The sequence below is a fragment of the Thunnus albacares genome, chromosome 17 (genome assembly GCF_914725855.1).
Source record: "Thunnus albacares chromosome 17, fThuAlb1.1, whole genome shotgun sequence".
NCBI lineage: Eukaryota > Metazoa > Chordata > Actinopteri > Scombriformes > Scombridae > Thunnus > Thunnus albacares.
Window position 1 is genome coordinate 11,242,139 of NC_058122.1, and position 22,773 is coordinate 11,264,911.

General features: G+C 38.8%; 1 protein-coding gene across 2 annotated transcripts; it reads left to right on the top strand.

Annotated features, from left to right (window-relative positions):
• The first annotated feature begins 615 nt into the window (after nt 1–615).
• pecam1a (platelet and endothelial cell adhesion molecule 1a) lies at nt 616–11,106 on the top strand. 2 transcript variants are annotated; one of them, XM_044332471.1, is made up of 15 exons: nt 616–753; nt 871–894; nt 2,280–2,585; nt 3,853–4,149; nt 4,242–4,502; nt 4,644–4,925; nt 5,080–5,379; nt 5,473–5,754; nt 7,461–7,593; nt 7,738–7,805; nt 7,990–8,043; nt 8,652–8,741; nt 8,866–8,922; nt 9,540–9,562; nt 10,764–11,106. In XM_044332471.1, the coding sequence occupies exons 1-15, from the start codon at nt 690–692 to the stop codon at nt 10,908–10,910; spliced, it is 2,388 nt and encodes a 795-aa protein (XP_044188406.1). In that variant the 5' UTR covers nt 616–689; the 3' UTR covers nt 10,911–11,106. The 2 variants fall into 2 exon arrangements, with proteins under 2 accessions (XP_044188406.1, XP_044188407.1); XM_044332472.1 differs by having other exon boundaries at nt 10,767–11,106.
• The last annotated feature ends 11,667 nt before the right edge of the window (nt 11,107–22,773 follow it).

A 22,773-nucleotide genomic window follows, 5' to 3' on the forward strand; every position in this document is an offset into this window, starting at 1 on the left:
TCAATGATTCAGTAGCTCCATCATAGTTTTATCCCACAGTTTTAGACAAGCGCACTGGAGAGAGGATTCAGTATGGGGTATAAGGTAGTAGATGTCAAAACACTGTATGTTTTTATTATGCTTAATAGATTCCATTAGAGATTGGATGACCCAGTAGGAATCCCTGCAGTTCAGTAGAGAACAGCAGATGGCATTAACAATTTACGAGGTGAGCTGGTGGGCCGAGCAAAGTGGAGCACAGCCTCTCAGTTCTTGCATAATTTCTCATGTGTTTGTTGTTTTGATTTGTCTAATCCTCTAGTTTCTAATAACACCATAAGTAGTCATATAATATGCGAATGGCTGTCATTCATATTAAGTTGTTTTGGTATAAATTATGTACGAAACTCCTGAACTGGATCCATTCAAAGTTTCTTCATGGGTCCCCTGCTTTATTGTTGAAATCTCTCTCCTCTCACACACTGTTAAAAACAAGTAGATGCTATATTCCTGAGGAAGGAACAGCCATTTCCTGGTCCGTCAAGCAGCACAAGGAATGTGTATGATAAGAAGAGCAACACCCCCTTACCACCACTATTGACTAAAACACACAAACAAAAAAAGGCCCTCCCCTGCCTTTCTGGCCTCTGTCTCGTCAGCCCTCTGTAGCTGTATCTTAATCTTACAGCGGTGAACTACCATCATTCAGGATGGACTACAGACCCCCTAACCCACTGCTGCTGCTGCTGCTTCTCACCAGCCTCCTACACATCTGTAAGGACCCACTGTTGCACTGCTTCAAGGATAAAGGATGTTCCTTCAGTTATACCTGATTCTCACTTGTTGTCTCCTGTTTTCTCTTCCTGTTTCTCTACTTTTCTTCAAACACAGGGCAATGTGCAAGAGGAAAGTCACGTAAGTATAACTGCCTTATATACTGTATATTTGACCTAATAATTGGTCCGCAGGGTTGTAGTTTCTCCAGCATTGAAACAGTTTGTGGTAACCTAGTCCTTGCTGTATTAGACAAGGAGGCTATTTTTAGCTCATACACCAAAAAGAGTTATTTTTTGCAGGAACTGGGCATTGTTTTATGCACTCCTGGCCTCCTTGATATTTTCAAGTCTTTAGTAAGATTCATTGAAGTTATATTTAGTTGTCACGGGTGAAGCTGGGTAATCTTTCACATCAGTTTGAGTATGAATGAACTTCTCAAATTTTGAGTAGCTTTCAAATAACAGGAATGTGAATCAAAATGTTAATTTGATTGTTGTTATCTTTTTGCTTTGAGATTTATGTGGAGCTCTTTGCTAGCTGGTTATAGAGGCAGTCAGTAGTCAATAATAATAGTCAAAATTAGACAATAATAGTTTGACATTCACTTTCATGCCAAGAGTTAGATGAGAAGATTGATACCACTCCTCAGTATGAGCATGGTATCGATGTTCTCTTGGTGAGAGTAATCTGAAAGTGAATTAACATATATCCAAAAAACTCAGATATTTCTTTAAAAAGATCATTGTGTCAGTACTATTCCCAAGATCAAGAAAGAATTTAGAGCTGCAACAGTTATTTGATTAATTGATTAGTCAATCAACAGAAAATTAATTGTTATCTTTGATGGCATCTTTGATGATCAAATAATTGTTTTTGTAATTTTTCAAGCAAAATTCCCAAATATTTGCTGGGTCCAGCCTCTCAAAGTTGAGGATTTGATGCTTCTTGTAGCACATGATAGTAAACTGAATATTCTTGGTTTTTGGATTGTTGGTCGGACAATATAATATAATTTTTCACCAATTAATTAATAGAAATAATCAGCAGATTAATCAATAATGAAAATAATCGTTAGTTACAGCCCTAAATTAATTTCTTCTATAGTGGCTGAGTTAACAAAGTCATTCCCAGCCTCAGCTTTCTCTACATTACTCAGCCCAGTGCCCATACTAAAAACAGTACTCTGAGGATAAAGTGATTGTTTCATAGCTGTTGAGGCAGGTTGCACCGAGTTGTTGTTACTGACGGGGAGCAGAAGCTGGGATACATCAACACAGCTCTCCCAGGGGGAAGGAGAGGGTCAGACACTGTTTGTTGAAGCTTTTCCTTCCTTTAGCAGCTCCTGCTTACTGTGCAGTAGATTGCCAGGGAGTGCCTTCCTCCAGACTTCACCTTTATTGTGGAGAGAATAATAGACTCTGACTCTGTATTGTATCAGTCCCAGATGTTGGTTTTATATAATCCAGACATACAGTCCTAATTACATTATTTCTCTCCACTATGTGTGCATGTTTGTGTGACAGTGGAACCCACAGCATATATTATAGATGTCGTCAACCTGACAATCGGATCCAGCGGAACAGTTCAGAGTGGAACACCAGTGACCCTTCGCTGCCTTGTCATCGTCAGTCACGACAACTCCCTTCACCTGACAAACACTTTCCAGTTTACACGGGATGACATTCCGATCCACTCCTATACCACCTCAAAAGATACAGTCCTATATGAGCTCAACCCGGCCAGGGCAGCCGACTCTGGAAATTATGAATGTCAGGTCACAGTCAAGGACAAGAGCAGAAGAAGCTCCAGCCAAAGACTCACCGTCACAGGTAGGGCTGAAGAGGATAATTTGGTACAATATATATTTTATATTTGTATAATAGGGGTTATTTGGTTTTAATTTATTCTTTTTGTTGTTGTTGTTATTGTGTTTGAAAGTCAAGGGTAGGATAACAAGAAAAATACTTGAATCTAAAATGCTTCCCATAGCATTGTAGCACTGTTGGGGAAAGTCTATGTAAACTAATAAGGCCATATTAGTAGTTTTTAGACTAATTTCCTGTCCTTAGTTTCAAATCATACCAGCACAGGGTGAGGATGAATTTTCAGACAACCAAAACTTTTTTGAGTTAGAAATCCATCACTGTTAACATTTTGTCTGTGTTATTATTTTGTAAAGCTAGTAATGCAGTCATGAGTTAGAATGATTTTGAAAATGTGTCCTCGGTGCTCCAGGAAGCTCCACCATCAGACATTTGATAAGGAGCTGCTGAAATACATTGCATTCAATGCAACCCAGAGGACAAACAAAAACCAAACAATGATGCTGTAAAAAGAATATGTGGGTTTTCTGTATGTATAGCTCCTGACATTTCAATTTAAGGGGTGTTACAATTTTGCATTGTTTTCAGCTGCAGTTGGCAGCTGTTTTCAGAGAAAAAGCTCTAAAAATAAAACCACTGTACACTACCGGCTAAGTAGACACAGCTCATGGCTAGCTGATGAACATAGCAGAGCATTAAGAACCTAAACAGCCAAATATTTCCCCCAGGAGGTGTTAGAGACCAAAAACAGAGCTAAAGGAGAGTGAATATTGGACTTACATTCACCCAGTGGACAAAGCCACAACTCCAAATGAATTATAATGTTTCTCAGTAACTGCTGGACTTGTAAATAAGCAACTATTTGCTAACATGTTAAACATATCACCTTAAAACTTTAAATGTCAGTGTTGCGTTCACAACTTCTTTCCACTGCCACCAAGTGGCCAAAAAAACTTACTTTGACAGTTTTTTCAACATAGACAACCTGTTTTAAAATGTCATAATGCATGAGGAATGAGTCTTATGACTTATAGTAAACTTTGGAAAATCAATGTCAGGGATGTAAAGTGGCTCTTGGATTTTTAAAATGTCTTAAAACATGAGAACTAAAACATTAATTACCCAGCTACAAATAACACTGGCTGTCTTAGTTACTGATTAGATTACATTTTGGCAAAACACACCCAACAGTGGTATGTTTCTCACACCCAGAGTACTGTTACATGTGGATGAACAACAATTCCACCGTCATATTGGGTTTGTCTCTCCCCAGGCCTGCAGACCCCCACTCTTCTGCTGAGTAAGAATGAACTCTATGAGAATGAAGACTTCATGGCCACCTGCAGTGCTCCAGAGGAGAAAGGAGACTTCACCTTCCGGTTTTACAAGAAATTTAGGACCGGAGAGCCTCAGGAGATAAAGCGGATAGCGTCCACTCGGAACTCAACAGAGACCAAGCTGGTCCTGCCCCAGGTTGGAGACAGCCTCCTGTACTGTGACTATGAAATCGCTTTGTTTCCTGATGCCGTACTCTCCAACCACAGCAACAAGATTCAAGTTACAGTCAAAGGTGATTATATCAGCAGCAGTTATATCACCAAGAAAAGATCACATTGCTTCAACAGGAGTTTGTAATTGACTATTCTGAGTTGTGTCTTGCAGTCCTCTACATTTCCCCCATCATGAATGTGCTGCCCTCCTTAAATGTCTATGAGGGTGACGTGATTGAGGTGGTCTGTAAAGTGGTGAATCCACCGATGAACACTGAGGTATTCCTGACTAGGGACAGGAGGATCCTCCAGAAAGCGAAAGTCAGCTTCAGTCATCGATTCAAAGTACTAGAAGGTGACTCTGGAGACCTTGTGTGCAAGGCCGAGTGGGGCAATGTGCAGAAAGAAACCAGTAAAACCATCACAGTCAAAGGCAAGTATCGAATATTCTCCTTATTATCAATTATCTAATATAACATTGAATACAATCTCAAGTTTAAATCCATTTTTTGTTTTCAAAATAAATATGTACTGTATAAAGATTGTATAATGCTTGGTTTTTGCTCCCCAACAGAGCTGTTTTCAAAGCCACACCTGACTGTGAAGCCCATTGACCTATTTGAGGGAGACAATTTCAAACTGACCTGCTCTGTCTTCATTTACGTTCCTGAGAAGATCAGCAATGAAACTATTCAGTTATCCATCTACAAAGATAATACCAAACTCATCAATGGAGACATATACACTGCTGTGGCACAGCCTAAAGAAAATGGCAACTACACCTGTAAAGCCCAGGCTGCTTCTGTTTCACACAGTTTTGTAAAAGAAAGCCAAACAGTTGTTCTTAAAGCCAAAAGTAAGTCATCTAGTGCATAGAACAGAGTAAAACAGAAGCACAAGAACAGAAGCAAAATATTCATTATATTACCACAATAAAGATGATGTTTTTATGTCTGTATTCTGTTTTTTGCTGCTGCATTGAATAAGTGGCTGATTATTTTTTTTCTCAGTTCCTGTTTCAAAGCCCATGATGAGTGTGGTGGGGGGGACGCTGGTGTTGAGGAAGAGCTTTCAGCTGATCTGTCGCAGTGATAGTGGCACCCTTCCCATCAAGTACACCCTGCACGGCCCAAACAGGGAGCGTGAGGTCAGGATAGTGAGGAAGCCAGGGCAACAAGCCATCTTCAACACCTCAGCCATCTACAAGAGCTCCGACATTGACGAATTTATGTGCCATGCACAAAATAATGGCAACAGGCCTCCCATGGTAGGACAGGGACAACAGCTGCAAAATTCAACCAAAATCATAGGTGTGTTGGATGCAGGAACGATGACAACGCATTCAATTAAACTGATGTAAACATTGTGGACTGCAGGTTTAACATACATTTTATTCTTTGCAGAGCCTGTGTCAGAACCATTGTTGACCATGCAGCCCAACATGGGAGATATCTCTGAAGGGCAGGACATGACTCTTGTCTGCACTGTTCAGAGAGGCACTCCTCCCATCAATTTCACCTGGCACCACACTGAGACAGAGCACGCGCTTGCTATCGAGACCTCCAAGGAACTGAAAGGAACCTACCGCATCCACAATGTCAAAGGAGAGCACAAAGGGACATACTACTGTGAGAGCACCAACCAGGCCAACGAAACCAAACGGAGTCGCCCTGTCGTGATTGGAGGTGGGTTTTATCTTCACTAATAGCATGTGTAATGTGCGTGTGTGTGTGAAGACGACATCAGAAAGGTGTTCAGGGAGCGGTTTCAGACAATGTGACAAGCGCTTTGTTTGAAGCATTCTGAAGTCTTTAAAGTTATAAACCTTAAGATTTTAGTCCTGGTTGATTTGGTGACATCTATAGTTACAGGGGTGAAATGGTTTCTGCCTACAGATAACCAATACCCCCTGCCGCTGTGGATAAGGCACCGACAGATGGCTGTCCTCTACCTCTGACCTAGGTATCGAACGTAGTTCCCAAAATCTACACGCATGACCATCCAAGCCTTGCTTAGGGAACCAAATTCAGCCTGGCTTCTATAATCACCAGTTGTTGTTGAACCACTACCAATGGGCCTATTTAGTCAAGTTGTCCTAACAGCCTGGGTCACAACAAAGTGTATTGGTGCAAATAGGTGTTAGAGGTTTGAAAGTACTCCAAGATGGCCTACCAACAGGACATCTCTGGAGGAGGCCCACTCCGATGGTCGAGAGCACTCGCCCGGTTTTATAGAGCAGCTTCAGAGCCCTTGCCTTAACAATGTAGCCAATTAAACCCCTAATAATATATCTCTCAACCTAATTGTATTCTGAAATCATACATCTATCAAATGTATAGCAGCATGTTGACCTCAGTCATTAAATCTAAACCATTACCTTCCTGTTATTCAATAAACACTACAAGATTATCCTTAACAAATTTAGTCTCAAAGAGATCTCTCTCCTTAGGGTTTTTTAAGCCCTAAGGAAAAAGAAGGTCCTGCAAAAAGAAAAAGGAACCGAACCTTGAGCCTCTCTTGGCTTTTATTGGCTTGACTTATTTGTATTATGACATATTGTCTATCTGCAGGACATCTGTCAGTTTCATTCTGATGTTACGTGACCACAGCTTCTCCTTTGCCTCAGATTATTTGACGGTTGCCTAAGTTTCTTGATGGTTCAGATCTAGTTCAGAACACTTTCCACAGGTTGTGTAAATACCCCAGAAATGGTGCAAGACATTAAATTATGTTTAATTTGTCACCAATTAAAATTAAATAAAATAGTTTGAAGTAGGCTTGAGTAGAGTTTGTCTCAGCCACATATAGTGGAACTTTCAACAGGTGGTAACAGCAAATGCATTGTAACACTGCAGCAAACAGCTACTTTGCCAGAAATACAACAGAAGGGCCAATCGCGTGTCTGTTTACAGTACAGCCAAACAAACTCATGTTGTTTTAATAAATAAGTCAGTTAATAATTAGCCCTTTACCGTTAATACCATGAGCAACTGCAATCTCATTTCATGTTGTACATAGCATGAGTAATTTTCCAGCAGGGCACAGTAATAGGAGTTGGTCACTTGCTGAGTTGGAGGTGTATAGCTCACTGTGGCTGTTCCTTCTTGTATCATTCCTCCCTTGCAAAAATTAAAAACGATCCGCTGACAAAAAATGCCAAAAATGACCATTGTCTTGATTTGTAGATGCTTGTAACTGACTTATATAACTATAGAACCTGAGGACATTTTTATTTAAGAAGTATTAAACATGATGTACTATGTATACCTAGAAGTGCAAGATAAACTACATAAAGCAGAAAAGTTTGTGGGTCTTTGAGAACATTTTGAACGTAACATGCTGTGCTTATAATATAATTCATATCAATCCATGTATTTTATGTATTCTGCAGTGAAGATGGCTGGGTGGAAGAAAGGTCTCATTTCAGTCTTCTGCATCCTGCTCTTACTGGCTTTAATCCTTGTTATCTTCTTTAAAAGACATCACCTTCGATTTAAGAGGAAAAGAATGGGCGAGCTGTCGGTGTGAGTAACATTGCTCATGTTCTTATGAAAAATCTGTGTTTCTAAGGTGAAGTAGTGTGAATTACAAGAGTAGGCAGTATGGTGACACCCACAGAGTTTCCTGTTTTACAGAGCTGATTGTGTTTTGTGTCCACCTCATCATAGGAAGTCCGCCAGCACCAAGGCAGAGCGGCTGAGCCTCACCCAGGCAGAGGTTAATGAGGTTGCCAATGGTAAAGCCTAGTATGCTGATATGAAAACTGTGCTGCAAATTGTTCTAGTAAACTATTATTAAAATGCCATCTTTGTTTTGTTGTTTATTTTTACACATTAAAACAGTTATGTAGAATTTCTTGACAGAAGAAAAATGTCCTATAATTTGAACTGAGACTGGTTCTGTCTGTCCTCTCTGTGTAGTCACTCCTGGCATGATTGGAAAGAGTGTTTGGAGTGAACATATATCAGGCTCTGGTGAGTAAGGTTTTTAATTGTAGTTATACTGTTATTAAAGGGTGAGGCTAGTGTTATTCTACATTTTTCTTATTGTCAAATAAATCCAATAAAAAGACCAAAACCAAAGATGTTTTAGTCTGTCTCTCAGTACTTTCTGACTTTCCCTACAAAATGGCTTACAAATATTTACTTTCATTTTTTTTTAATGAACTTTCATTTTTTTCTCAAATGGAAGTAAAAAGTGCATTTGTTGGGGACTATTTTCAGTGGCAGATTAATACACAGTTGGCGCTTTAGTAGGTATTTACAGCAGCGGGACAATATATGTCGGATTGACTCAAAACAAACTACAGTGGCTATGTTTGTCGTAATGAAGGAACATGTCAGTGTGCCTCATTGATGTTTTGTTTTTTTTAAAATTGTTTTTGGACAAAAATGGAGTCTACAAAGGAATAACCTGTATCTATAAACTAACTATGTTTGACTACACAGACAATACTTGTAAGTAGTATCAATTTATTGTTGGTTTTTGGTATTTTTAAATATTACTTTATGTAACTTTTATACTGTTAGAGAAAAAATATGGAATATTGTGAAGTTTAACTTTATACTGTATTGTGCTCCAGAATCTGATGACCAGCATAGTGTGACCGCTCCAGAAAACCCAGAACCTCGATATACTGAGGTTCAGACCAGACAGGTAGATCCTAACAGAGGTGAGACTGCCTTTGAACATTAATATTTTTATAAAGTATAAAGTTATATCTTCAAAATAAATCTAATAATTTTGACCTTCAGCAAAGCAGTGTCTAAAAGAATAACATGTTTGTTCCATGACAGCGCCAGTGAAGAAGGGAACAGACACGGTGTACAGCGAAGTACGCAACTCCAAGCAAGGTATGAATAACATCCTCCTCTTCATTCAAACCCCTCTTACGTTACAGGGTGAGAAAAATTAGGCCAATTTTTGAAGTTTGAAAAAAAGCGCCAGGAAACAGGATTAGCTCAAATTGTAAACATCTGCATTGTTAGTGAAAGAATGTCCCATTAAAACAGAAGGCCAAGTCGCCAGGTGTCCATTTCCTGCTTTCGTCAAAAGGAACTGTTCTAACAATTATAGCCAAACAGCAAGTACATCCGTTAGGACTAAGTGAGCAACACAATCCATTGTGATACTCATGGGGGGAACTCTTGTCCATTGTTCAGTCATTTGCCCCTAATAACTCCTAACAGTTTAAATGTCAGCTGTATCGGTGTCAACAATGATATAGCAGTGGTGGAGGAGAACACAATATCAAGTTTGTTTTTTTGCTCTATGAGCTGACTTGCCTGTAAGAAAAGACTCTATTAGCATGTACATATTAACTGTAAAGTCAATGTGTGCAACATGATGAGTTCCCCATTTCCTGGGAGCAGGGAGCTGTTCATGGGAGCGGTAATGACTATGCAAGCCCTCCTTTAATCCTCAGACTCCCTTTGTTTCCTGAGCTTGTCCTCTGGTTTTGTTTTTGCAGGTGTTCCAGAGAAGGCTGATGGTGTAAGTAGAAACACGCACAACACACATTTACGCACATCATGCATACAGTACATGCTCATACTACAAATAGGTTCACACACACACACACACATATACACACTGTGTGGAATCTGTTGTGTCTTTGCTCGGGGACACGTAGAGCTGTTTTTTATTGTTTGTAGACAGGTAACTGAAAGAATTGTATTCCGAGTTATAAAAAGCACTCAGTAATGCCTTATTTTACTGGTCCATAAATTCATGATAATTTCCTGGGATGTTTTCCAGAAAAAAACATGTCATTTGGCATTAAGTGTTTAATCAGTAAACTTCCAAATAATTAATTCCAGTTAATTAACCTATAGATGATTAGTCAGTACACAACAGGTCAACTGAACATGCAAAAATGTACAATTTTTCTAAAGACAAACATACAGTTCATCATACATGAAAAATGAAGTTTACAATAGTTAATGAACAATTAATAAATTTTTACACGGGTTCACATGGTACAGTTATTTCAAGAAAATTCCTTTGGGAAATCAACAACTGTTTTTTAAACTTAACACAACTAACTAAAATAATTAAAATAACTCTAACAAATATAGATTAACAAATCTATCTAATTTTCCCTATAATTTGCGCCAGATTACATAGTTTTTTTCAGTCAACTTTCTAGAAAATACTAGGAAACTATTAAGTAACAGGCTTAACAAAATCGAATTAAGTGTTATCAAACACTCCCATGACTTTACATATATTATAATGAAATCTTAAATTACATTTTTAATTTAGGTCTCAAATTGTTCTAGTTGTATTTCCATGTTTTTGATGTGGGCGTTATTATTTTTTTGTGTGTCTTTGGATTCCAGGATTTTATTGCTAGTTTTTTGCTGAATGTCTTGTGCTTCTTTATGTTTCTTGTCTTTTAACATCTTGGGACTATGTTGGAAATAAGTGTTTTAACTTACAATGTTTTCCCTTGGATTTTGTTTTTGTGTCTGTAAGTCATACAGTAAATTAATCATATCATACTCTCATATCACTGTTCCTGTTAATCTGCATATCCTCAAATCTTTGTTCAAGAGGAACGCGTTGGCATCATGTTATGAATCACAAAGAGTAGTCATCTTGCAACTACCGTCAGTTTCAGTGATCCAGTTCAAAGGATAGAGCTCTTATTATTTCTTCACACAAGTCTCATATTTCATTTTTCCCCTCTCAGCAGGGGTCAGTGGAATACGCACAGCTGAATCATGATACAGATCACCACAGTGACCATGGTAACCACGGCAGCCATAGTGTCCAAGATGACCACTTAGATGAGATTGACAACAGTGCTGTCACCGACACTGCCAACCACGGGGAATGAAAACACAACCCAACGAGAGTATTTATTTATCCGGCTCGTTAATGCAGCTGGAGTCTTCTGTGCTGAACAACCTTAAACAGCCCTGAGCAATTACATACTTTTGGTATTTTTTTGTAGTGCTTTGCAAAGAACATTGCATATTGTAAATTCACTTGCTTTGCCTTTGAGGAAGGGCAAATAAAAATGTTTTTGTTAAGTGTTTGTCTTTCTTAGTTTTCTTGCCAAGATACAGAGAGAGGATGTGTGTAGTGACCCACAGAGGAAAAGACATTCAGATTTATATCCTTCCACTGGTGGCAGTGGTGACAGATTGTGAATGGTAACAAAGGTCTTTGAAGTCAGCAGAGTAGTGATATTACCTCTTTATGACGTGGTTGGTAACAAATTCATTGGCTCCCTCTGTAGTGTCAGTGAGAGTCAGTGTTTTCTGTTTAAACCACTAGAGGACAGACTTTAGGCAATGCTGCATGGAAACTTGGTGCCATCTGGCTGTGATCTCTTTTAATGTGAGAAGGGCTTTCACCGAGTTGACACACCATCAGGAGATATCACTTTCATTTTCCATTATCTAAGGTTTAATTGAGTGACATAACATGAACATATTCAAGGTCTGTATATGCTGATATGTTTAGCAGGTGAATCTCTTGTTGATCATGACTATGTGTACTGATGTTTTGAATGAGACATGTTCAAGACTGTGTACAACAAATAAATAACTGAACATCTTAGGAGGATATGCTATTTATATAAATTAGTATATGAACTCTCACTTTAAGTGGCATAATTTAAACATGTGTTAGAGTACACTAAGTATGCATTTTGTATGAGCCAACCATTTAACTACGGTACTAAACTATACCAGAAAAGACACTTCACTCCAATGTTGACTATTGATGTGAGTTACTTCTCTCCGTAACTTATCTTATGATTTAAAAATAATTATAATTATAAATTATAATTATATACAATAATAATAAAACGTTCTAATATATGGTGTCATTACTAAAAATAGATTCTTGTACAAAAGGTTTAGTATGATGCTAGTTTTGATACTTCAGTCCTAAAACCTTTCATATAGTGGGATCATTGTGCATATACAGGCCCTAATAAATTGCAGGACTGATAAAACCTTCACAGTTTCCCACTTCATACCAAAAGGTGATGGCTGTACAGCTTCATAAAAGGTTTGAAAATGTGGAGGTGTCCTTATAGCCTATGTAAGTGTTTAGGGGCCGACATCGCAAGATCTCAAGTTCAAATCTGTTCTTAGATGGAAGGTGAGACGTCACCCGTTGGTTTACATTGGAGTCAGTTTGAAGCTTATCCAGCATTTGTTGTAATAAAAGACCCTTTAAGGAGTCAGATGTTCAGTTTTTCTGGTAAGTACATTTTGTTTTAAGCCTGTTTTTCTAACCAAAATTAACATTAGCATTATCACAGTTAACCATAGATTGTGCTAACCAAGCTGGCAGCTAGCACGTCTGGCTCCACAAATCCAAGATGGTGACAGTCAAAATGCCTAACTCAAGGCGTCCACAAACCAATGAGTGTCATCATGGTGACTACATCCATTATTTTTTTTACAGTCTATGACACTGACAAAGGAATTGACCAATTATCTACATATGACCAGACAGATCTAATAATTAAGTTTTCTACTCTAACTGTACAGTATATTGCTGATGCCACTTAAATGTCAAAAGTGCACTGTCATTATTTTTGCAGTGTCTGAAAGATTGACACATATCAGCAGGCGAATGGGGACAAGAGGAGCAAATTATAAAGGTGCTGCACTAGACTTTAATTTGAGGGCATGACCAGCATAGATCGGGTTCACTCAGTTCACAACTGCTGTCGACAGTCTGGATTATGAGTATCTGCTTTTTTGACAGGAAGCTCTTAGGAACACTGAACAGCAGATGAAATCCGTGTGGGAATTTGTAACACCTGACACCAGAGTTAACACCAGCAGCCTGCCACCAACACATATGCTTTCATCTCCAATCTTAGCTCAGACTAATGTATAGCCTGGCAGAGGAGATGATATTCATCTTCATTATCTGCCTGCCTATAGTTTGTGCGTGTGTATGTGTGTGTGTGTGCATGTATGTCTTATGCCATTTCACAGAGCTGTCAGATCTTTCCTTCTCCACCACCTCTGTGCTTTGTTCACAACTGCAATTGTGCTAAGTCGTCATGAATGTGTGCACAATATGTGACACCAGGGTGTGGTACAATATTTCCAGGGTTTGCACCATTCCCTCAGGCCCTCAAGCTCTCATATGCTGAATGATATGTGTGCGTCTTGGCCGCTGTGGGGTTCACAGAGGCATCTATGAATGGATATGGCCTCAGTTTCAAGGTGCCAAAATGAAAACTCACTCCTGCTCTGAGGATAGAATCAGTCAGCTCAGGGTTTATTAATCATATTACTTATGAGGGAGGCAGGGAACAGCATATTCTGAGCACCAGTGATCAGGCACACAGGAATTGATACTGTGTTACATGAATATCAGGAGTGTGAGTTATACAGTATCAGAGTTGTTAGAAACAGGCTGGCGGAGTATAAATAAACTGTGGGCATTTTAAATTAAAGGCTGAACCTGCAATGGGTTTTATTTTTGGATGCATGTGACCTAATAGACAAAACCACAAAGTCATATAACATCTACTTTCACCTGTGTGTTTGCAAGGGGCCACAAAACTGTCAGGGAAGAAGAGAGCACCTTGACTGCATTCCTGCGGGCCATTTCAGACACCATACACTTTGCCCAAGGATGGTGCTGCTCTGCCCTCAGATCATAGCTGCCTGTCAGCTCTGTCAGGGAGAAGATGATGGATTTACTACTGTTCTTAAAGTTATGATGTGTAAGGTCATGTACCCTCATAGACCTAGGAAGACACCCACCACCACCCCCAGAGAGTAATGCTGTCACATGATCAATGGTTATGGAGCCAATAGTGTGATAACTAAGGAAACAGGGTTGGCTGTACATACAGTACATATGGTAAGAGTGATAGATAGATCTGTTGAACATTTCAGTCTTACGAGCATAGAGTCTCTTCTTTATTGCTGCACGTACGCTTTTCGTGTCTCCGCCATGTAACCTGATCCAGCCCCTCCTGTATCTGGAGCACAACTCCCAAACTGCCATTGGCTGCAGTGCTAAAATTAGCATATTGACCCCTGTGAAATGCATGCTGGGAATATCCTGTCTTTGACTTGGCCTTATGGGGCCTGTGCTGTTTGTGGTCTGCAGCAATGAGGTCATCATGTAGACCTCATATTTCTTCTTCCTGCATAGGTGCATTTTTGTTATAATGACGTACAGTACTTATTATATAATGTTAATTTGATCTTGAAATTCTATATTCGATATAAAATTTATTTCCTTATATATTTTGTGCAAACACAGCATTACTATTCTTAAATGAATGCATTCTTGTAAGCGTAGTAGCAGTACTGTACTTACTACTAGTAGGTCGTAGTAGTAGTCAATGGTTTGGTTACAACTTTCATAGCCAGACAGACATTACTTGTATTACTTGTATTACTTGTATTATTTAGATTTTTCTATTTAAAGTGATATTTCACATTTTATTTTAAAAACTGACTTATGATAGACCAGGTTTCACTCTACTTTATGCTGTTCTGTTTCTCTCTCAGGATGCTAGTCAATTGTCCCTACCAATATTTTTGACAATCTCAACCAATCAATTGTCATTCAGTTCCTCATAGTGTTACCTAAAGTCTAAGCAGGATTGCCAGGTCTGTGTGTTTCCTTTAACAAGTGACAGTGAGCAAGATATGGGGATTACCTGACCTGATTATGTGGCAACCTTCAGGCTGTACTACGCTGTCTTCTAGCTGCAGCTATGGCAAACTGTGAATGGTGAATGAACAAACTTTTTTTTTTTCAAACTTCACAAGTTTGAAATAATCCCAGCAAACAAGCAATATTGCATCCACTCACAGGTGAGTGGATGCACCTTATGCAGGTACAGGACCTTTGATGGCTAGATGCTGGCATTGTGCCTACAAATTAAGAGGTTAATTAAAAGCAAAGATCTAATTAAATTATTGATATAAAAACATAAGCACATACAGAGTCTTTAGTGGTCCTCCAGTAGTGGTAGTAGTGGTAGTAGATGTGGGGTTGACATGGTTTCACTCACACAAAATGTGTTTCATATCTAACCAACTTTATCAAACAGTTTGTGATGGCACAGATTCAAAGGAAAGACTTCTATGCATTGAATACTTTGTCTATCCAAGTCAGCTTGTGCAGCAAATTCCCTAATATCCTAAGATAAGACAAAATGTGTCAAGACAAATGAGATGAGTATTCAATTCAATGGTTTATTACAAGCATTTTGTTTACATTCTATCGTAGCAAGATAAGTATATTGGTATAATTGTGATCTCTCCATTACACTCACAAAAACAAAACACAACCAGTGTGTTAACGTTCATTGTTACAATAATCAGCAATCCAATTGAAGACTACGAGGTAGTAAGATAAAGACAAATGTGTTATCATGTGTCTTTGGATTGCATAGATAAACCTGAGCACATCAATCCGTTACAAACCTGTTCTGTTATGACCTGCCTTTCTCCAGTAAAAGCATACCAAAAACATTACAATGTACTACAAGTACAATATAAAGTGTGACTTCAATTCAATGTCAAGCCTTCCAGCTAACTTACAATAAAATTAATTGGGAAGCCACAGCGTTATTTATCAAAAGGATAGGATTTCATGGCCCAGTTGTCTCCCTACATACCACTCACTGGTACAAGGCTCATTTAGGAGTCGTGCTGGGACATGAAGGGTACCTGCAGTAATGTACAGTCCATGTCTGTGCATGAAACCTGCATTCAACAGTACATAAATATATCTGAAGAGGATTGATAAAATGGTTACAACATACTGTAGTAAGGTGTTTATGCAATGTTGCATCTAACACAACTATTTTGTGTTGTTAAATTAGTAATAGTAACTAATAAGTGTCAGTTTTGAAGCTTCTATCACTCTTGGTGTGTCTACACTTTATATATAACAGTATATTGAGTATTTTTTATGCTGCCATTGACAAGCAGCCACATGTCATTGTGTTGTATAAAGGGTGCAAGGTAAAGGCATCCCATTGTGTGACAGTGTGATACTCCATTGTCCTTCATATGCTGAGTAAAGGTTAGATTTAGTAAGTCCACCTGTTTGATGTCATCCATCTTTAATTGCTTAAGCTCACACAGATCCAGGAATTAATTCATCATAACCTTGTGCAACCTGGTCAGCAGTCACAGCAGCGGTGAAGGAGGTTGTTCACTCGACACTGCTTTGGCCACTGACCGTTTCCAGACTGGAACACACACCCTCATTGTGCAATCAAGCATCAACAAATTAGACACACGTATGCACAACTTCTCACCCCTGACCTCCTTTTCCGTGGATGCAAGCTTCGGCTAAGGTAACCCTATCCTCACACAAACATTCAGCCAGCCTCGGTGCTACTCCCGTTCCCCTCTGTGCTAAGTCTCAGCCTGCATGTGTCCTGGACAGCTGCTGCGCCTGTTTACTGCCTTTACCTCTTTGCAGGGAAGCATTCTTCATACTTGGTCAATGTCAGCAACAGCGTCCCTTAATGGGGCAGCAGCTTTCCACCCTTATCTTCAGCTGGGTATCTAGATGATATACAAAGAACTATTCTAAACAGTCTAAAAGAGCTTTGAACCTTCTCATGGGAAAATGTATCCACTGCTGTACTGTAAGCCTTTTTCATTTTGGGTTCACTGGAAAATATTAAAGTGTTTATGAGTTGGGAGCTGTCAGGGTTCAAATGCTCTGCCCTTCGTTATGCCAACATTTAGACATGGCCTGAACAGCTATATTTCTCTTGGAACAAAAAACACATTTACACTCCCAGTGGGCAGCCTGTGGAGTTCAGTCAGCTTACCAGTCTGCACCTGTTATTGTTAGGTCTACATAACAGCCATGACATGATTTAATGATTTAAAAGTAGTTTTAAAAGTAGTTAAAATTTTATGTGAGATTATGTATATTAATCTATACAGGCTTTAAGCTCTGATTCTGTAGGCTTCACCACTCATCTTCAAAAATGGAATTACAATATGTTAAAGGGGTACCCAAACCCCACACCTCCGTTTTGTAATGCATGCAATGCTTTTTAATCAAGATTTTAAGTCTCAAGATCAACCTGGGATGACCCTAATGATGTCATATGATTCCAAACTTTGGAAAGTTCCCTCAACAGCCACATAAGACATTATACTACTGTTTTCACAGGCTGAGTAGTACTCATGAGTAAAGTGAACTTCATGTGTAAAATTGATTGGATGTTTTTTTAACTATTATGTTTAATTGATATGAAAAATCAAATCAATATTTCTTTGATTTTGTTGTTCAAATGCAGCATGAGGCTCATATTTTCCTTCGCCAACAGTTTTATGAGGTGTTATGTTTTTGTCAATTAATGTCGGTGTGCTTCATATCATATTAAGTTTGGTATGGGGGGGAAGTAGATGAGTTAAAAGAATCAGCAGACATGTGACAGACAAGTGGCAAACTCTGTTTTTGCTGAAGAGCTGATTCCAATTCATATATAACTGCCAGCCACTTTTTCCCAAACTTTGCACAGCAGCAAAGAGGCATCACTAATGGCCTCTAATCAAATACAGAGAAAATGGACTGTACTTGTATAGCACCTTTCTAGTCTTCCAACCACTCAAAGCGCTTTTACACTACAAATCACATTCACCCATTCATACACTGAATGGGTACAGGGGCTACCATGCAAGGTCCCAACCTGCCCATCAGAGGAAACTAGCCATTCACACACATTCATACACTGATGGCACAGCCATCAGGAGCAATTAGGGGTTAAGTATCTTGCCCAAGGACACATCAGCATGTGGACTGGAGGAGCCAGGAATCGAACCGCCGATCTTCCGATTAGTGGACGACCCGCTCTACCGCTTGAGCCACAGCCGCCCCAAAACTGAAAAAAAACTGACTATGTCTATGTCAGAATGCTATTATTAGATAAAATGTTTAAAATGGGCTCAACATGCATACTGTAACTCTTGTCCCGTTTCAAGTACAGTACTTAAAAAATTAGCAGTAAATCCAGTATGTGGAACTGGCTTATCTTAACAACTGCATACAGAGGTGTGATTTTCACTAAGCGCATTAAGCATAAAACTTGGTGCAAGATGTTGCTGTTGTAGGGATTTATTGTCCTCAGTAGCCCTAATACCATTTGCTTAATAAATAGAATGAAATGTACAAGCCCATCTACATACTACTGTGACAATCTAAAAAACATAACCAAAGTGATATCTCACCTTAACTTCATTTTGTAACAGCTTTTGTTGGATAACTTGGTAAATTCAGTTCTAATTGAGACTGTGTGCAGGTTTAATGTCAGATAAAATCTAATAGTTCACACTGAACTTCTTTCATTTGCAAAAGAGTCAAAATAAGTTTAGAAAATAAATAAAGTTTCAAACATGTATGTTATTTGAATTGCATGATAAAAAAAAAAATAAAAAAAATTACACACACTCAGTCAGTGGTAATGGTTCTGGAGCAATTCCCATGGAAACTATGTGCTCGTGACTGGGCGGGTCCAGCTTAAGAGTCCAGAGGCATGGGAACCATGAGGGTCATCCCATGTATGTAGGGCCAGATGGCAGCCAAGCTCATTTTCAACAGCAAACGGCTCAATTTACTTTTGGTTGGCTTTTGTAATGTGCTTGCTTTGCTCTGTTTGTGGATTCACCTCACGTCATTTGATTATGTAGTCTACATGCATCTGAGGATCCACTTAATGCATAATGCTTGATAAAATAAGCACAAGACCTATTGTGTTAGCTGTTGTTGCTGCTGATTTAAATGACAAAATGATAATTCAGAAAAGAATTTGCATTTCTTAAAAGAACTGACTCAAGATGGCTGTTATTTGTTTTTCACAAAGGACCACAGAGGAAATAAATGATTCTTTTATAAAAAGCAATTTTTATTCAACTTTAAATTGGCTGAAGCAATTCTAGTGTGGCCATATTTGTGCTTAAACCTGACCCACAACCCTGATGTTTGGTAGTTGGGTTTTATTGCTGATGCATAAGTTGTCTAAAGGATTCTCTGCCAAATATCCTACTAGGGAAGGCAATTAGAGACGTGATGCAGTACCAGCTGTAGGGCTGCAACTAATGATTATTTTCTTTATAGATTAATCTGGCAATTATTTTCTCGATTAATCAATTAGTTGTTTGTGATGTCAGAATGTCAGAAAATGGTGAAAAATGTCAATAACTGTTTTCCAAGGCCCAAGATGACGTCCTCAACTGTCTTCTTTTGTCTCAACCAGCAGTCTACAAGCCAAAGATATTCAGTTTACTACCATTAGAACCAGAAAATATTCACATTTGAGAAGCTGGAACCAGAGAATTTGTACTTTTCTTAAAGAATTAATTGATTATCAAAATAGTGATTAACTATTAACTGGCAACTGATCGATTAATCAACTAATTGTTGCAGCTCTAACCAGCTGCATCTAATAAATCTGATGTTTGCTACTCCTGCCATGAGAGCTGGAAACTCATCCATGAGTCAGTCAATGTTTGAAACAAACTACCAGCATTTTAGAAACAGAGCTGCAAACAACCTGGCAGTAGATACAACACAATATCCTCTATTAAAGATTTACTTATGCAGATTTAATTATAGTGATATAGAGATGTCTAGCAAATATCTACAAATCATGTTCCAGTTTTTAATGTTGAGACTGAATATCAGGGACAATCTGCCACATTTAAGCTCCGATCAACCCTATAACTTCTAGTCGAGTCTTTGGTGCAGCAGGCATCATAGTGTTCCAATTTCTCATTGAATGAGAGAGGATTACTCACTCCTGATTTAGATTCCTTTTTTTTCAGTCCAGTGCGCGTGCTGTAATAGGATACTTTTCAGTCCGAGTGGGAATCTCCCACTGGGCCTGTTAGGGAAGCAGACATAGACTAATCCCTACAGTGTTTAGCGTCCAGTGATCCAGGTGTGTCCATACAGTATGCTGCCTGTTAAGAAACATACCACTGCTCTTATTGTCACTCCTTTTGTCACTCCTGCTGTCCTGGGCATTGCATGTGCCCAGGACAGCAGGGCGGTTTCTGAGAAAAGGCTTGTAAAGCTATGTAAAAGGGGACAGACACAACAGGCGGTGTTATTGTATAACAACCTGGCAGAAGGTCTGCATTTTCTAGACACTCTGTGCCCTATTCTGTTTGTAATTCCTCCTTAAACCTGTGTTTATGCATACACATGAATTATTCAAACTGAATTTCCAGATACATATGACTTGTATTACATTGACCTTTTTAGGCAACAATGTTTATGAGGATTGAGGCCTGCATTCATAACATGAATGCTCAGGGGCGCGAATTCATTTCAGAAGTGCGGGGTCCAAAAAGTGTGTGTGTGTGTGTGTGTGTGTGTGTGTGTGTGTGTGTGTGGTCCAGGTATTCCTCACATTGTGGGGACGTAAATCTATTTACACAGTCATGTTGTGGGGACTCGCCTCCCTTTGTCCATTTTGGGGACAAAAAGCAAGTTCCCTTAATGTAAGTCATTAACTTTAGGGCAAAGACTTTGTTTAAAGTTAAGGTAAGTTAAGGGTTATGTTATGGTTAGGGTAAGGGTTAGGGTTAGGGATGTGCTGGTTATGGTGAAATGAATGTAAGTCAATGTAATGTCCTCTGAAGTGATGGAAACATGACTGTGTGTGTGTGTGTGTGTGTAGCGATAGACAGACTGGAGACTCTGACTAAACTTTTGCAAAGTAACTATAGCTTGCTTGCACCACAAGGTGGCGTTATAATTTCAAACACAAAGCAGCTAACTAGAGCTTGTAGGAGTATATACTAGCTTTTTTGTTCAGTTACCCAAAACTATGAGTTTACAGGACAGTAACACTTCTGCGGCTAAGTAACAGAAGGCAGGCAACAGGAATGTTAGCGTTGTCCTTACTGTAAGCAGCCATGCCCTAAATCCATATTTAACAATAAATCAGAAAAAAACATTAGCCTACTACTGCTTCACCTTTGCAAATTATCAACATGCCATGCTGTAGTGAAAATGTCATTCATATCCTACAATGGCCTAAATAAATTTTGGGAGCACCTCGATTGCCTTTACTCAAAAAGGAAATGCTTTGGACCTGTCACTTAAATGTGATATCATGAATTAACCATATTCATGTGAACTTTCAAAATGTGTTTGTTGACTTGCTGGTTGCTTGTGCTTGCTGAATAGATTTCACCTATTGGGGTAAACGTCCAATTAAGAAAGTCATTTCACTTCAAAATATTCTTCCTGTTTTACGTTGCCTGCTTTATTTCACCAAATGTCTTAGAATGGACGGGAATGATTGAAACATCTTTTTACCATAGGCCTAAGTATTGCAGTATAGGGGCATTTGCAGGAATAAAGTGATTCACGACTTAAAAAGAATGTGATAGGAGGGTAAAGTGGCAGTGGGGGGCTATGGCATCTTGAACTCCATACTTCCAGCGCCCTTGGCTATACACGAACAGGATGCTTCACAGCACTTATTTTTAGGAAATGGAGTCACCAACGTGCCTCCTACCTGCATCACGAGAGTCAGTTGAGTGTTGAGGAATGCATAGCTGGCTTTTTTATAACATGTTTAGCCCACTGTTAAGCCTCTGTGATGGGTCACTATTAAAATTGCCATTCTTTTGGCTTCAGTTTCATGTGTCCTAAACTGTTTGTCACTGAATACCTGGCTGCGTAGCCTGGGCTCTGTAGGACAGTGAAACAAATGAAACACTTTGAGCACAGACTGACAAATTGTCAACTATAGTTTGTTAATATTAAGTCAGTCTGACTTATGCCTAACTAAATCTTAACCATAGCTTATCTTTATCTTCATTGTATTCATGTGCAACTGCAGTACAATTGCGCATATATGAAATACACGGGATACTCTGGAATTTGTTTTGTTTTTAGTAAAACAGCTTCATATTGGGAAATAAATATAGACAGTATAATGTAAAGGGTAACTGAAAGAATAAAATATGACCAAGTAATTAATACAGACTTTATTTTTGGTGTTTGGTCAAAAACTGGAGGCCAGAGAGGGGATCCCTAAACAGCCTTTAAAGGTAAGGCTGGTTACTTCTATATAATAGACCTCCATTGTTGTCCAAATACATTTTTTTGTAACATGTCAATGAGTCACACCATTGCACTGGGTGACATGTTCCTCCACTGCAAAGATTACAGTCACAGTTGTTTGTAGAAATGGCTCCATAGATTAATAACAGTCTCCGATTACAGAGCTTTGCTAGCTTGTATTTCTATATATTACAACTTTTTGACTTTGTACTACAAAGAACTTAAGTACAAAGCATAGACTGTAAAAAAAAAAAAAAAGGACACCATGACATCACCCAGTGGTTTGCGGATTCCCATTTTGGAGCCTGAAGTTCAGCATTTTGACCAATGCCATCTTGGATTTTTGGAGCCAGAACCCTAACGCTAGCTGACCCTTTTACTAGGTGCTAGCTGCTAGCTTGGCTAGCATGATCCATTTACATTCTATGGCTAACTGTGATAATGCTAATGCTAAAACAAAATGTACTTACTGGAAAAACTGTAAAGCCGACTCCTTAGAGGGTCTTTTAGTACAACCAACCGTTAAACAAGACTTTTTTAGATGACCAAAATGTTACAATTAACTTTCATGTACTGAAAACACATTGAAGTAGCAACAGCTAAACCTATTCTAATCTGGGGTTACGATACTTAACATACATAACCAA

Excerpts from the sequence above, each read along its gene's own strand:
- pecam1a (XM_044332471.1), top strand. The coding sequence starts at position 690 with ATGGACTACAGACCCCCTAACCCACTGCTGCTGCTGCTGCTTCTCACC. Across the intron at positions 2,586-3,852 it reads CCAAAGACTCACCGTCACAG|GCCTGCAGACCCCCACTCTT; the intron begins GTAGGGCTGAAG and ends GTCTCTCCCCAG. Across the intron at positions 7,594-7,737 it reads AGAATGGGCGAGCTGTCGGT|GAAGTCCGCCAGCACCAAGG; the intron begins GTGAGTAACATT and ends ACCTCATCATAG.